At 35.3% G+C, this 14049-nt stretch overlaps 1 protein-coding gene across 1 annotated transcript in view; it reads right to left on the reverse strand.

Annotated features, from left to right (window-relative positions):
- Fak (protein tyrosine kinase 2 Fak) overlaps positions 1–14049 on the reverse strand; it is a 316957-nt gene that overhangs the window by 96468 nt on the left and 206440 nt on the right. The window contains exon 20 of the mRNA XM_090402169.1: positions 13398–13477. Coding sequence (XP_090258295.1) covers positions 13398–13477 — 80 coding nt within the window. The remainder of the gene's footprint in view (positions 1–13397; positions 13478–14049) is intronic.

Below are 14049 nucleotides of genomic sequence, written 5' to 3' on the forward strand. Positions count from 1 at the left end.
ATATCAAAATTATTTTATAAATAACATTTTAACAAACCTTCCGATCGAAGTGTAAAAAAATTATAAAAATAACTAAGAATAAAGAGCTAATAAGCTTCATTTCGGCAATGAAAACATTACTTAAATTAATGTTTAGGTCTAGCTACTCACTGATGAAGCCTCAAAAAAGGCTGAAACCGGTCTGGGTAGTGACCTCCCTCCATAATGTAATAACAGCATACATTTCCTAGGAAATGTGTTTTTACATTACGGAAAATACCTAAGAATAGCGATCAGAACTTTACCACCTTTGCAACGAGCTGCCCGGTATTGTACTACGTACTAGGATCACTTGCATTGGCTAACGCTACTGTCGCCGATACTTTATAGTTTACTATATTCGGCAAGAAACTCTCTGATTCTGATCTTTGAGTTTCTTATTCGGTTTTAAAACTATGCGGGATTTAATATCCCCTTAATTTAAGTAACTAAGAATAAAGTTTTATAATATCAAAATTAGTTAAGCAGTCCTTACTCTCATGAATCCAAGGTCTAGTTCTTGTTTTCAAACCATTTCAATTTTTCTCTAATAACATTTGTATATTTTGTGAAAATTTGGAGAAAAGAGCAAAGCTAATAATAATGGCAAATATTTGTTGGATTTCTGCTCAGGACATGGACTGGTTATTACTAACACCATGTTCCAACATAAAAATGTGCACAAATTCACATGGAGAGAAGAGGCAAGGAATAAGAAAAGTCTCATTGACTATGTTATTGTTGATAGTGATGTTTTCTCCCTGGTGCAAGACACCAGAGTGTACAGAGGATTTGAAATTGGAGGTGATCACTATTTAGTCTTGAACAAGATAAAATTGAATTTCATATTGAAAAGAATAACATGCAAGAAAGTTTTAAAGCGAATAAAAGTTGAGCAGCTCTCAGATGTGAACTGTAGACTAAAATACACAAAGATTATTGAAGAAAAAATGAAAGAGTTTGAGAACAGGAACCAAACCTTGGAGATTCGGTGGCAAACTCTGAAGAAAACATTGATTGATTCAGCTAGAGAGGCATGTGGTAAAGTTATCTGCAAGGACAGAAAAATTAGAACTCCATGGTGGACACAAGAAGTTAAAGAGGCAGTGAAAGAAAAGAAGAAATCCTATCAAAAGTTCGTGGCAAATAAGTAAGCTTGTGCTCTTAGAGAATACAGAGACAAATGCAAGAATGCTAAACACTGTGTAAAACTAGCTAAACAAAAGTCATGGGAGGACTTTGGCAAGAATATAGAAAATAAATATCAAGAAGGTGGTAAGATATTCTGGAGGTTGTTGAAGAAGATTAGGAAATAAAGGAAAGAGTGCTGTAAAAGGAGTTAGAGATGATAAAGGTGAAATGAAAACGGGAGAAAAAGATATTCTTGAAGTATGGAGCAATTACTTTGAAAAACTGTTAAATTAAATAAGTAGTGATGACAGCACAGCGGTAAAAAAACACTCAACAGGCATGCAGTCAGGAATACATATCCATACTTGAAGTAGAAAAAGTCATCAAAGGCTTGAAATGTGGAAAGGCAGCAGGGGTAGATGATATTCGACCAGAAATGCTGAAGTATGATGGTATAAGAGTCTTATAGTGGCTGCACTGCATAGTTCAGAAAGCCTGGACAGAGGGATGAATTCCCGATGATTGGAGTAGAGCTCTCATAGTACCCATATATAAAAAGGGAAATATAACTGAATGTGAGAATTACAGAGGTATTTCGCAGTGTGTTCCTGGCAAGATCTATGCAAGTATACTTGAGAAACGGTTGAGAAGAATTATGGAAGATAAGCTGGGTGAAGAACAAGCTGGATTCAAGCCAAATAGAGGCTGTCAGGATCAGATCTTCACTTTACGACAAATAGTCGAGAAAGCATGGGAATATAATAAAGATCAGTATTTAAGTTTTGTCGATTTGGAAAAGGCATATGACAATATGCCAAGAGAGAAGCTATTCAATACGCTGCAGTTATATGGTGTCGATGGGGCATTATATCAAGCAATACTTAGTCTTTATTTGAGTTGTAAGTCAGCAGTTAGAATTGAAGTACAGGAAGATGGTTTAATGTTAAATCTGGTGTGAGACAAGGATGTATATTATTCCCTCTGTTATTCATTATCTATATGGATCACATTATGAAGGAAAGTGGTATTAGTAAAGTGGTAAAAACATGATATCAAAATTGGAGATGTTAATGTCAGCTCTTTGCTTTATGCAGACGATGTTATACTTCTAAATAAATCTGCCACAAGTCTGCAAGATTCCCTGGCTAAATTGAATAACTGTTGTAGTAGATACGGTATGAAGGTCAGCAATAAAAAGACGAAGACAATGAAAATAGGCAGAATCGTTGAAAATGTCAACTGTGTTGTGAATGGAGAACCTGTGGAAGAAGTAAAACATTTCAGTTACTTAGGCACGATTTTTAGTGAAGATGGTAAATTAAATATAGAAATAGAGAACAGAATCAGCAAAGCTGGTATTTTGGGAAGTCAATTGAATAAATTCATATGGAATAAGAAAGAGAAATTAGTCTGAACACTAAATTAGCTGTATACAAGACAGTATTCAAACCAGTTTTAACTTATGGATATGAGAGCTGGGTCAGAAGTAAAACACTTGACCACAGACTAGAGACCACTGATATGAGAGTCCTGAGAAAGATTATAGGCGTGAACAGATGGCATCATTGGCAATATCATATTAAAAACAAGGATATTAGGAAAGAACTTCACATTGTCAGCATCCAGGAATGCGTTAGCAGAGCTAATCTCAGGTAGTATGGTCACTTAAACAGAATGGACGAAGAAAGATTAGCAAAACAAGTGTTCTATGCCAGGTTGGCAGCAAAACGACCCAAAGGAAGACCAAGATATAGGTGGATTGATACAGTACAAAGTGCCTTAGACGATAGAAATATAAGATCTGATAATTTGGAGTCTTGACAAGTAACACACTGATTTGGAGGAAAATTGTAGATAGGAAGTTAGTAATGGTGTAATTTTTTTTTCATGTAGTACTATCATGTACTGTACACTCCTTGAGGGTACATGGCAGGAATTTGATGATGATGAACATTTGTATATTTCAGTCTACAGTTCACCTCTGAAAGCTGCTCAATTTTGATTACTTTCAAAACATATTTTGATTTATATATATATATATATATATATATATGTGTGTATTTTTTTTTTTTTTAATCATACTTAAAACTAATTGGTAATCACTTAGTTGTTCAAATCTCCTGACTTGCATGCTTCCTGAACCCAAATAAAAATACCATTGATGGTAACACAGTCAAACATATTTTATAAAAATTTCATTTGTGCGCTCTCTCTCTCCATGTGATATGTACGATCGTTACCCAAACTGTGCTCTGAGAGAAGTTCTCCTGAAGTTGTCAAGCATTTTTCATGAATAAATATTTTATAGTGGAAATATTCTGAGGAGAATAATATTCGTGAATATGTCAAAAATCTCAGACCCAGAATGCTTAATAATATGTGTGTATCATTAATTTTCACAGATTGAAACCTTTCAACATTTGGGAAAGGGAATACCGCTGTTTATGACCAGTCATAAAAATTGCCAGTAAGTAGATTATAACAATGTGCAGCATATCCTCTGTTCTCAAAACTGAAGGAAACATCTGTGTAACAAATGTCAGTAACCAAGCAGCATAGTTTTAAACATGGAAATATTCATGAATTATCGTTAATTTTCACATATCGAAATCTTTCAACAATCAGGAAAGAGAATACAACTGTTTATGACCGATCATAAAAATTGCCTGCAAATCGATTACAACAATGGGCAGCATATCCTCTGTTCTCAAAACTGAAAGAAATAATATCTGTGTTGCATATGTTAGTGACCAATCAGCAAGGAAGTATAAAGAAAATTTTCCACTAAAATTGAAGATCAAGGTAGTCAGCATCCGGTTCTGAAATCTAGTAATACTGAATATTTTCTTTGCAAGTTCGTATTGTAGACTGAAAGTTTCAAAACCGTAGTGCCGTGATTTTTGAAAAGTAATAGGCCTGCAGATTTAAATTTTAATATGAATAAGAGATTTGTTTAATTTTGGTATTAAGAAATCTCTTATTGAAGGTGTTTGAGATGCAACAGATAGTGAGTCATCCACCACCAGCCTACAAAGCGAACTCCAGGATGTACAAAAGGAAACTACCAGCAACACAGGAGAAAAAGTCTGCATTCACTCATAAGTACTTATATTATTATAAATTTTTGGTGATCAGAATGGGATATGTCAATGAAAATCAGCACAAATTAATTTAATGATGTTGGCCTGGGAAACTACAATATGCTGCAAGATTTCATTAGTCTAGAGATTGATAACTGATTTAAATGTAATTTTATATTTGTCAACATGTCACACCCTATATGTAAGTCTACTAATACTCTTTATGATTATGCCATAATTAATTATTAATATTGTAATGTGTTATTAATTAATTAACAATTAATTAATACATTACAAAATAACCAAGGTGTTGCGTTAAAATTTCAGGATTTGTGAAGTGTTCCATCGTGGGAAAAGTTTGGGAAACACTGTATTAGATGATGGTATACTACTTATCAGAAATCCAGCAGGCATTTAACATGATTATTAGTTTTATTCTTTCTTGAATATTTTCAAAACAACTCTATATATCTGAACAAGCTCCCCTTCCCACCCTTTATGCCAGCTTTCATTTCTAATGAGTCAAAAAATTCCACTTCTTCCTCCTTAGAACCTTCTGTAGCCAATGGCACAATCAGTCACATCAACCTGTTGTCCAGTTTTTCTTTTACATATTTGTCCATATTGGTTTACTTGAAATTGGAGGACATTTGAGGAGATTATCTCCATGTTTAGTGCTGAATGCTAAAGCTGCTTCTTCTTGTGATAAATATAATCTAAACATAGTAATGTTATGTGACCTGCAAAGTAAAACAGCAGATCTCCAGAGGTATGATTTAGTATACCACAAAAATTTTCATGTATTGAAATTAAGTTATCTTGGTCGTTGATATAAAATGTTACATTACTATAATTTTTTGTGTCAGATGAAGTGTACTATACAAACACACATCAGAAGAACTGAAAATAAAAACCATCAATAAGAAGGAAATTGAACTTATAGAACTTGAAAAGTACCATGTGGAAATAACTGGTATTGCTGAGACAAAGACCAAAACAGGTGAGATCCCACAGAGCGATAGCATTCACCATCAAACATGAAGATAAACTTCATGTTTGATGTTGAATGGACAATGAAATTTATTTGTACATATGGTCCCAAAGAAAGTTCTCCGAAGAAAGAAGCGGAACAATTTTTTTGAGTCATTAGAGCAGGAAGCTAACATTAAGAAAATGGATCTCCAAGAAGGATGACTGTTTCCATAAACAGTCATTCTTCTTGGAGATCTAAACAGTTGATTAGGAAATTAATCCACCAGGCATAGAGAAATGTTTTGGGAAAATTTGAAGAAAAGGACAAAGCTAATAATAATAGCAAGTACCTGCAGGATTTCTGTTCAGGAAATGTACTAGTCATTATTAACACAATGTTCCACCATAATGATATCCACAAGTTCACGTGGATAGAGGATGCAAGAAATAAGAAAAGCCTCATTAACTATGTCATTGTGGATAGTGTTATCTTCATGCTGGTTCAGAATACAAGGGTGTACAGAGGATTTGAAATTGGAAGTGAATATGACTTAGTTTTAAGTAGAATGAACTACTATATAAACACATCAGAAGAAATGAACATAAAAAACATCAACAGAAAGGAAAGTGAAGTTAAAATGGATCAAAGGAAAAGCAGAGAAAGGATAAAATGAATATCACATTGAAAAGAACAATTTAATTCTTAATGAGAAATAAAGTTGAGCAGCTTTTACAGATGAACTGTAGACTTAACTATATAAACATGATTCAAGAAAAAAATGTAAAGATAAAAAAATAACACCATGGTGAACACATAAGCAGTCCTAGAAAAGAAGAAAGCATACTGAAAGTTCTTAGCTAGTAAGTCAGCAGGATTTGAGATGAAATAGTACTGTAAAAGTAATCAACGATGAAAAAGGTGACATGAAAATTAAAGATAAAAATATTCTAGATGCCTGGAGCATTTACTTCGAATGACTGTTAAATGAAACAGGCAGCAACAGAAAAATCAGTAGGAAATATTCAAGAGGAAGGTAAACAGGAATTCATATTATTGAGAAAACCTGAAAACGAAAACCTGACAAAGAATTCTACTTCCTTACCACAGCCACCACTCAACACTGTAGTCAACCTCTCATCAGCAGTTTTAAAGCCTGAAGCACTCACTGCATTTTCACGTGGTCACAATTTCGCCCTAGCTCCAAAAAGAATACTTGCCGAAGAAATCATGATCCAGATAGAACGTGGGATTTGCAACCTGCCTAACCATATCGCCAACAACATTAGACTGGATGTAGTTGGTGTTCTCACTAAAGCCAAACCTCCAAAAACCAACTTATCCAAAAACGAATATGCAGCCCTACAAGAATTGAAAAACAACAAAAATATAGTAATCACCAAGGCGGATAAGGGAAACGCCACTGTGGTGCTCAATCAAAAAGACTACAAAGGTAAGCTAACTGCTTCAGTACTAGACTGTACGACTTACCTCCCCATTGAATATAATCCAACCGGCTCTCAGATTAGAACTCTCCACAGACTCCTTAAGAAGGTCACTTCTTGGCTTGTGGAAGTCACCAACAAACTAAAACCTTATAACTCTAGACCCCCCCACCCCGATTATATGGACTCCCAAAAATACATAAACAAAATGTGCCATTGCGTCCCATAGTGGATGGCATTGATTCCCCCACATATAAATTAGCCAAACATTTAGCCAAAACGCTCACACACTACACTGGCAACACACCATCACACATAAAAAACTCAGCCCACTTTAAAGCCAGTATAGAAAACCTCACACTCCAACACACTAACATAACGGTCAGTTTTAACATCTCCTCCCTATTCACTAATGTCCCACTCAAAGAAACCCTAGAGCTCATCCAAGCCAAGTTTCCTCCCGATATCTCGGCCCTATTTCAGTTCACAATGAACTCAGGCTATTTCGTTTGGCAAGGAAAGTTCTACAAATAGATAGAGAGGACAGCCATGGGTTCACCACTTTCCCCACCCTTGGCCAATTTCTTTATGGAGACATTTGAAGAGAAAGCCTTAAACTCCGCCCCACAAAAACCAACTATTTGGCTTCGTTATGTGGATGATGTGTTTGCTATTTGGCCGCATGGCTCAGACACACTCCATTCCTTCCTAACACACTTAAACAACCAACACCCCAGTTCACCTTAGAAAAAGAGGAAAACAACACCCTCCCCTTCCTAGACACTTTAATCACACGCCAGCTTGATGGATCTTTGGTTTTCTCTGTTCACAGAAAACCCACCCATACTGGCAGATACATTCACCAGCAGTCCCCCCCCCCCCCTCACAACAATATGGGGTTATAAAACCACTATATAACAGGGCAAAATTAATCTGCTCAGATGACACCATCCAGGACACCTCTGAGAAAATAACCAATATCCTCAAAAAATATGACTTTACTTCCTAGTACAGACCATATAAAAAGTTGGCATCCCTTATCCGCTCTACCAAAGACCAACCACTTCCCCTAGACCTACCTGGTGTATACCAGGTCCCTTGCAGCTGCAAATTGTCCTACTTTGGCCAAACAGGCAGAACAACAAATATCAGGATTTCAGAACACCAAGACTACATCCGGTTTCACCAGTACAGCCACTCTGGGCTGGCAGACCATGCCTTAGATCCCCACCATAAAATTCGTTGGAAGAAAACAAAAATAATTCATCGCAGCAAGTTTAAATATGAAAGATTATTCAAAGAATCTTCAGCAGCTCTAAAAAACGTTCCTAACCTCAACAAATTTGGGTGCATGAAACTACCCCAAATTTGGGAGACTTACATTATGAGAACTTCAGCCCAACTGCCAAGACTACCTAATTAGCCCGCAAGAGGGCACCATTAGGACTTTAGGAACAATATTAGTTTCTTGCTTTCTTCCTCATTTGCTTTGTGTTAGTGCCTGCGTGCACATACCATATCCTTATGTTCCTGAAGATGGCAATGTGACGTTGCTGAAATATAGAAGTTATTCATTAAAGTTACCTTTAATTAATATACTTTATATGCGTTGTTAATTCCGTAAACTAATTACCAGTTTTCACATATCAAACGGGGGGGGGGGGGGGGGGAGTTGAATGTGAGAATTACAGAACAATTTCTCTATTAAGTGCTCTATTTAAGATTTATGCAAGCATACTTGAGAAAAAACTGTGAAAAATTATGGAACAGAAACTTGAACAACAAGGCCGTGTTCAGGTTAAATAGACACTGTCAAGATCAGATCACTTTATCACAAATTATTGAGAAATCATGGGAACATAACATGGGAAAATGCAAAATTAGAAAAATAAGAACACCATGGTGAACACAAGAAGATAAATAAGCAGGCCTAGAAAAGAATAAAGCATACTGAAATTTCTTAGCCAGTAAGTCAGCAGTATCTGGGAATCAAAGATGAAAAAATGACATGAGAACTGAAGATAAAAAATAGGATTTATACTTAAGTTTTGTATATCTGGAAAAGACATATGTCAAGGTACTCAGAGAAAAGCTTTTCAAAATGATACAATTAAATGAAGTAAATGGGACATGATGCAGAAGCAATACATAATCCATATTTAAGTTGTAACTCAGCAGTCAGAATTGAAGGAAATAAGGAAGGTGGTTTGATGTTAAATCCAGTATAAGAAAAGGATGCACACTATCTCCACTCTCACTCATCATTATGTGGATTGCATTATAAAAGAAAGTGGCATCACACTTAATATTAGAAGTGGAGATATCAAACTTAGCCCTTTGCTTTATGTAGATGAAGCTGCTAAACAAATCCGGTGCAAGTCTCAAGGATACACTTACTAAACGAATAACATCTGTAACAAATCTGGCATGAAAATCAGCAATAAAAAAGGTCAAAATTTAGGGGAAGGGAGGGAGAGAGGGAAAGAGAGAGGCAGGAACATAGAAAATTTCAACTATAGTCTTAATGAGAACCTATAGAACAAGTAAAATAATTTACCTATTTAGGCACAGTGTTTAGTGAAGATGGGGAATTATATATGGAAATAAAAAACAGAATAAGCAAATCTAGTATGGTGGGGAGTCAGATTAATCAATTTGTATGGAATAAGAGAAAGAAATTAGCCAAAACACTACACTTTCAGTATATAGGACAGTGTTCAAACCAGTTTTAAGTTTTAAGTTATTGATCTGAACATCAGGTTAAAAAAAAAAAAAAACATTTGATGAGAGACTAGAGACCAAAGATATGAGTCCTGAGAAAAATTAGAAGATTGAATAGATGGCATCAATGGCAGAATCCTATTAAAAATGAAGATATTGGGAAGGAACGCAACATTGTTTGCATCCAAGAATGTGTAAGATGGGCTAATCTGGTATCGACACCTAAACATAATAGGAGAAAAAATATATAATAAATTACACGATAACAACAATAATAATATTTTTAATAATATTATTTATTAATACTCATTTCTAGCACATGGCAAGTTTTTAAATGGTAAACCACCAACTGCTGTATATACTTTGTAATCCAGTTCCTTTAATTTGCTTGTTTCAACACACTGATGATGTACCGTTATTTTCAATACAAAATATCTGTACTTTCATTTCATTAAAGTTAATTATTGTAGTTATTGTGTAATTTATTATATATAATCATAATCATGCCACAAGTACCTTTAAAGATGGGAGAAAAAAGATGAGAAAACAGTTGTTTGATGCCAAGATGGCAGGAAAAAAGACTCGGACAAAGACCAAGGTCTGGATGGATTGATTTAGTCAGAAATGCCTTAGAAGCATGAAATCAGATATGACAATATTGGAATGATGACGAGTAATAGACTAATTTGGAGTAAAATTATGGATAGGACATTAATAATAATGTAAACTTAATCATGTAGTGCTGTCATAATAGTCTGAACATCCTTTGAGGATACATATCAAAAAACTGATGATGATAAACTATACTAGATTATTAATGTTATAGGTCAAAAATAAGTATCACAAAATATTCATGTTAAAAAACATGAATATTAAATATAAAAATATTTTAAGAGATGATAGAGATTGTTCAAATATCATTCATACATGATTTAAAACTTTTGGGGAAAAAAGCAGTTTATTTTCTGAAAAGAAATAATCTTGCAAACTATTACAAAAATGCAAATATTATTAATGAATGACAAGTACTGAAATTATTACATACAATCATAAAAAAGTGTTGTATCATATTACCATTCTGGAATAGTAACATCATAACAAGATACTTGAACTAAACCTCTTTGGCTCAATTTGCCTCAGAGGTGGGTTGTGCATATGGTACTCTGATATACCATGCCAAAGGGCATCCAACCTGGAATTTCCCAATTTTGAATTCCTTTGGCTAAAAATCACTCTACCACATTCTACCAAATCCATATGCTGTCTCTCTACTGCTCTCTCCCACTCCAACAACCACTCTGAACTCTTCCATTACCTTTCCCTAAATGATGATTTTCTTCCACCCAACTTTCCTAACAGTGAAGTCATTATCCTCAGCAACTTGAATACCCACAACACCAGAACAAAACAGTTGTTCGATGGCAGGAAAAAGACTCGGACAAAGACCAAAGTCTGGGTGGATTGATTTAGTCAGAAATGCCTTAGAAGCATGAAATCAGATATGACAATATTGGAGTGATGATGAGTAATATTGTCTATCTTCTTCCAAATGCAGGAAGAGGCCGAGACATTTGCAATCACAAATGATCTCACATAAATTGTTCGCATGCCCACCAGACAAACCAAACCACTCCCCAAACACCCTGGATCTCTTCCTCACTAGTGACCTAAATACACTTGTCTGTCCTTTAGGCAGCTCAGACCACAGTCTAATGCAGATCTCTTCTTCCATGGAGCAACACATACTAAACCACTCACATCTCCATGTTGTATGGCATTACAAGAACACCATATAGGGCAATCTTTGCAACTTATGAATGACAAGTACTGAAATTATTACATACATTTCCCAGGTCAGATTACAGTTTTCAGCCATCTGTATCAAACCTATGTGCAGAACAAATCATCAAAATAATTCTTATTGGCATGGAAACATTTATACCTACTCCACCCTAAATGCCAGTCCAGTATCTAAACCCTGGTTCTCCTATGCATCAGTACTGTACAAAAAAAAAAAGAAAGAAAGAATAAGGCATACCGCAACTGGCTTGCATACAAAATTACCATCTTCCTATACTGCTTACACCAAAGCCCAGAATAGCTGCAAGAAAATTATCACCACATCAAAAACTTTACCTCCACACTAAAAGCACACTAACTTGCATCCTGCCCAAACGACAACCATATCTTCTGGATTCCAGCCAAAGCTATTGGACATAACATCTGCCCTCCACTATTACACCCAGGTAGTATGAGACACATTCAGAAAGTAAGATCTGGTCAAGAATTAAAAAAACAACTTGTAGAGAAGAATGAAAGATTTATTATATGGTAAAATACCTACACCCATACTTTATTATTCTACATAGTTACCATTATAATTATAGTATCATGGCACCAGCTTCTTTGTATCTGCATCAAAAAAAAAGTCTGCTGGCAGTGAATTCAACCACTGAGTTATGCTGTTCTTCAGTTAATCATCTTCTGCAAACTGCTGAAATGAGAGCAAATGCTTCATATGCAGGAACAAGAGGTAGTCACTGGGTGGGAGGTTAGGGCTGTAGGATGGGTGATCAAAAAGTTCCAACCCAAACTTCTGAATTTGCTGGACAGTTCAAGCTGCAGTGTGAACTCTCCATTGTCATGCAAAAAGCATGACCCCTGACAACAGAATTCCTCATCTTTTGTTCTGAATTGCACCGAGTTTCTTCAGCGCATTTCCCAGTATGTACTGGAATTAACTGTGGTTCCTGACTGAAGAAAATCGACAAGCAAGATCCCTTTTTAGTCCTATAAGGCTGGTCATATTTTTTTTTTTTTACTGATAATGCCTGTTTCGATCTTTTTGCTTTCAGAGATGATGAACAGTGCCACTGCATTGATTGTTGTTTTGACTCAACATTTCTGTACAAAATCCACATTTCGTCACCAGCTATTATACAAGAAAAAAATTCATCTCCTTCATTTTCATAATGCTCCAAAAATTTTTGTGCTGATTCCTCTCATTGCTGTTTATGCAAATTAGTGAGCATTCTTGGGACCCATTTGGCACACAATTTCTTATATCTTAGTTTTCCTGTCACGATTTTATTAATGATTGAGCATGAAACTTCTGAGAATTCAAAAGAAAGTTCCATAACTGTGAAATGACGAGTCTCATGAAGTTTCATGTTGTTCACTCTTTCCACCAAATTGTCTGTCACTACACTTGGCCACCCACTATGATCATCATCATGAACACTGTGGCATCCTTCTTTAAACAAATGACACCACTGCCTAACCTTACTGTCACTCATTATGCTAGTCCTATAAACCCTACACAGTCATCCATGAATTTCTGCAGCACTATTATTTTCTACCAATAAAAACCACATCATACCATGAACCTTGCAATGGGCAGGATTTTTTTTTTTATCACAGCTCTCATTATAACTTCTTCGCAGAAGACAACAAATGATCATGTGATAGCTAATAGCTAGCTAATGAGTCATTCCATACTACCATGACTGTGTAATCCCTCTCCCATATCTCATTTAGAGGTAAATTCTGAACAGACCTTACTTTCAGGATGTGCATCATCAACCACAGAAAAAAGCCAACCTCCTGGCTAAATGAATCTCCTCCAATTCTTGCATACCTGATCATGGTAAATGTCTCTCAACCATTCCAAACTCAACACTCAATGCCATGTTTGACCTTTTGCCAAAAAACGATTAGAAAAATTACTCAAATTGGATACCAAAAGGCCCTGATGCTATTCCTTCAATTATTTTAAAGGTCTGTGCTCCAGAGGTGACCCCCATTCTATGCTGCCTAGTTACACTTTCTTATTCCACTGATATCTATTCTTCAGTCTGGATATTAGCCCATATACAAGATATTCCTAAGAAAAGTGACAAATCTTCACCTTCAAACTACCATCCAATTTCTCTTATTCTTTATAATCTTTATAAAGATCTTTTTAATCTTTATAAATAATAAAAAAAATTCAGGAGATAATGAAAAGTCAATTGAACTGTGCACAAGACTTACACCACGACATTGCTTGAACACGCCTATTTTCACGACGAAGAGTATCTGCTACTTGATTTCTCTCGTCTTCTAAAATTTCTCTGAAAAGAAACAGCATCAGATCATACATAAATATTCAAGACTTATTAAGAAAGATTATAAACTACAGTACAACTTAATGAAAATACCTGGGTTAATGATAGATTTAGCTTATCACAATAACGTTTTCAAATCCAAATTATTCTGATATGTCTGAATTTGGAAACATACATTTTAATTATAATAGTCACTTGCAATGATATATGTAGCTAAGTATGATCAAACATACACAACTTAATTCTTTAAACACAATTAAGAGGAGCAAGTTAAAAATAGAAGTCAATTCAATTGATTTTCTTAGAATTTCGCATCAATATTATTCTAACTTATTTTGTGAAATATAAGCTTACCATAAAAATCAAAGCCATGTTGTACCATCATTTTCTATATTGGTTTAAGCCAATAAGAATACAATTTGGTCGGCTAAATCCCAAATTGCCAGCCCATCCTCATTCGTTCAGTATCCAGGTAGATACCCAACAGGGTGCACCACGAGAAGGTGAGGATTGGACATCAGGTCAGAAGCCCTGGTCGGTTCTCTGCATTCCTTTAAAGGCTATGTGGGGGTCTCCTC

Source organism: Typopeltis vanoorti, chromosome 12, assembly GCF_054136105.1.
Source record: "Typopeltis vanoorti isolate ZY-2024b chromosome 12, IOZ_Tvanoo_1.0, whole genome shotgun sequence".
NCBI lineage: Eukaryota > Metazoa > Arthropoda > Arachnida > Uropygi > Thelyphonidae > Typopeltis > Typopeltis vanoorti.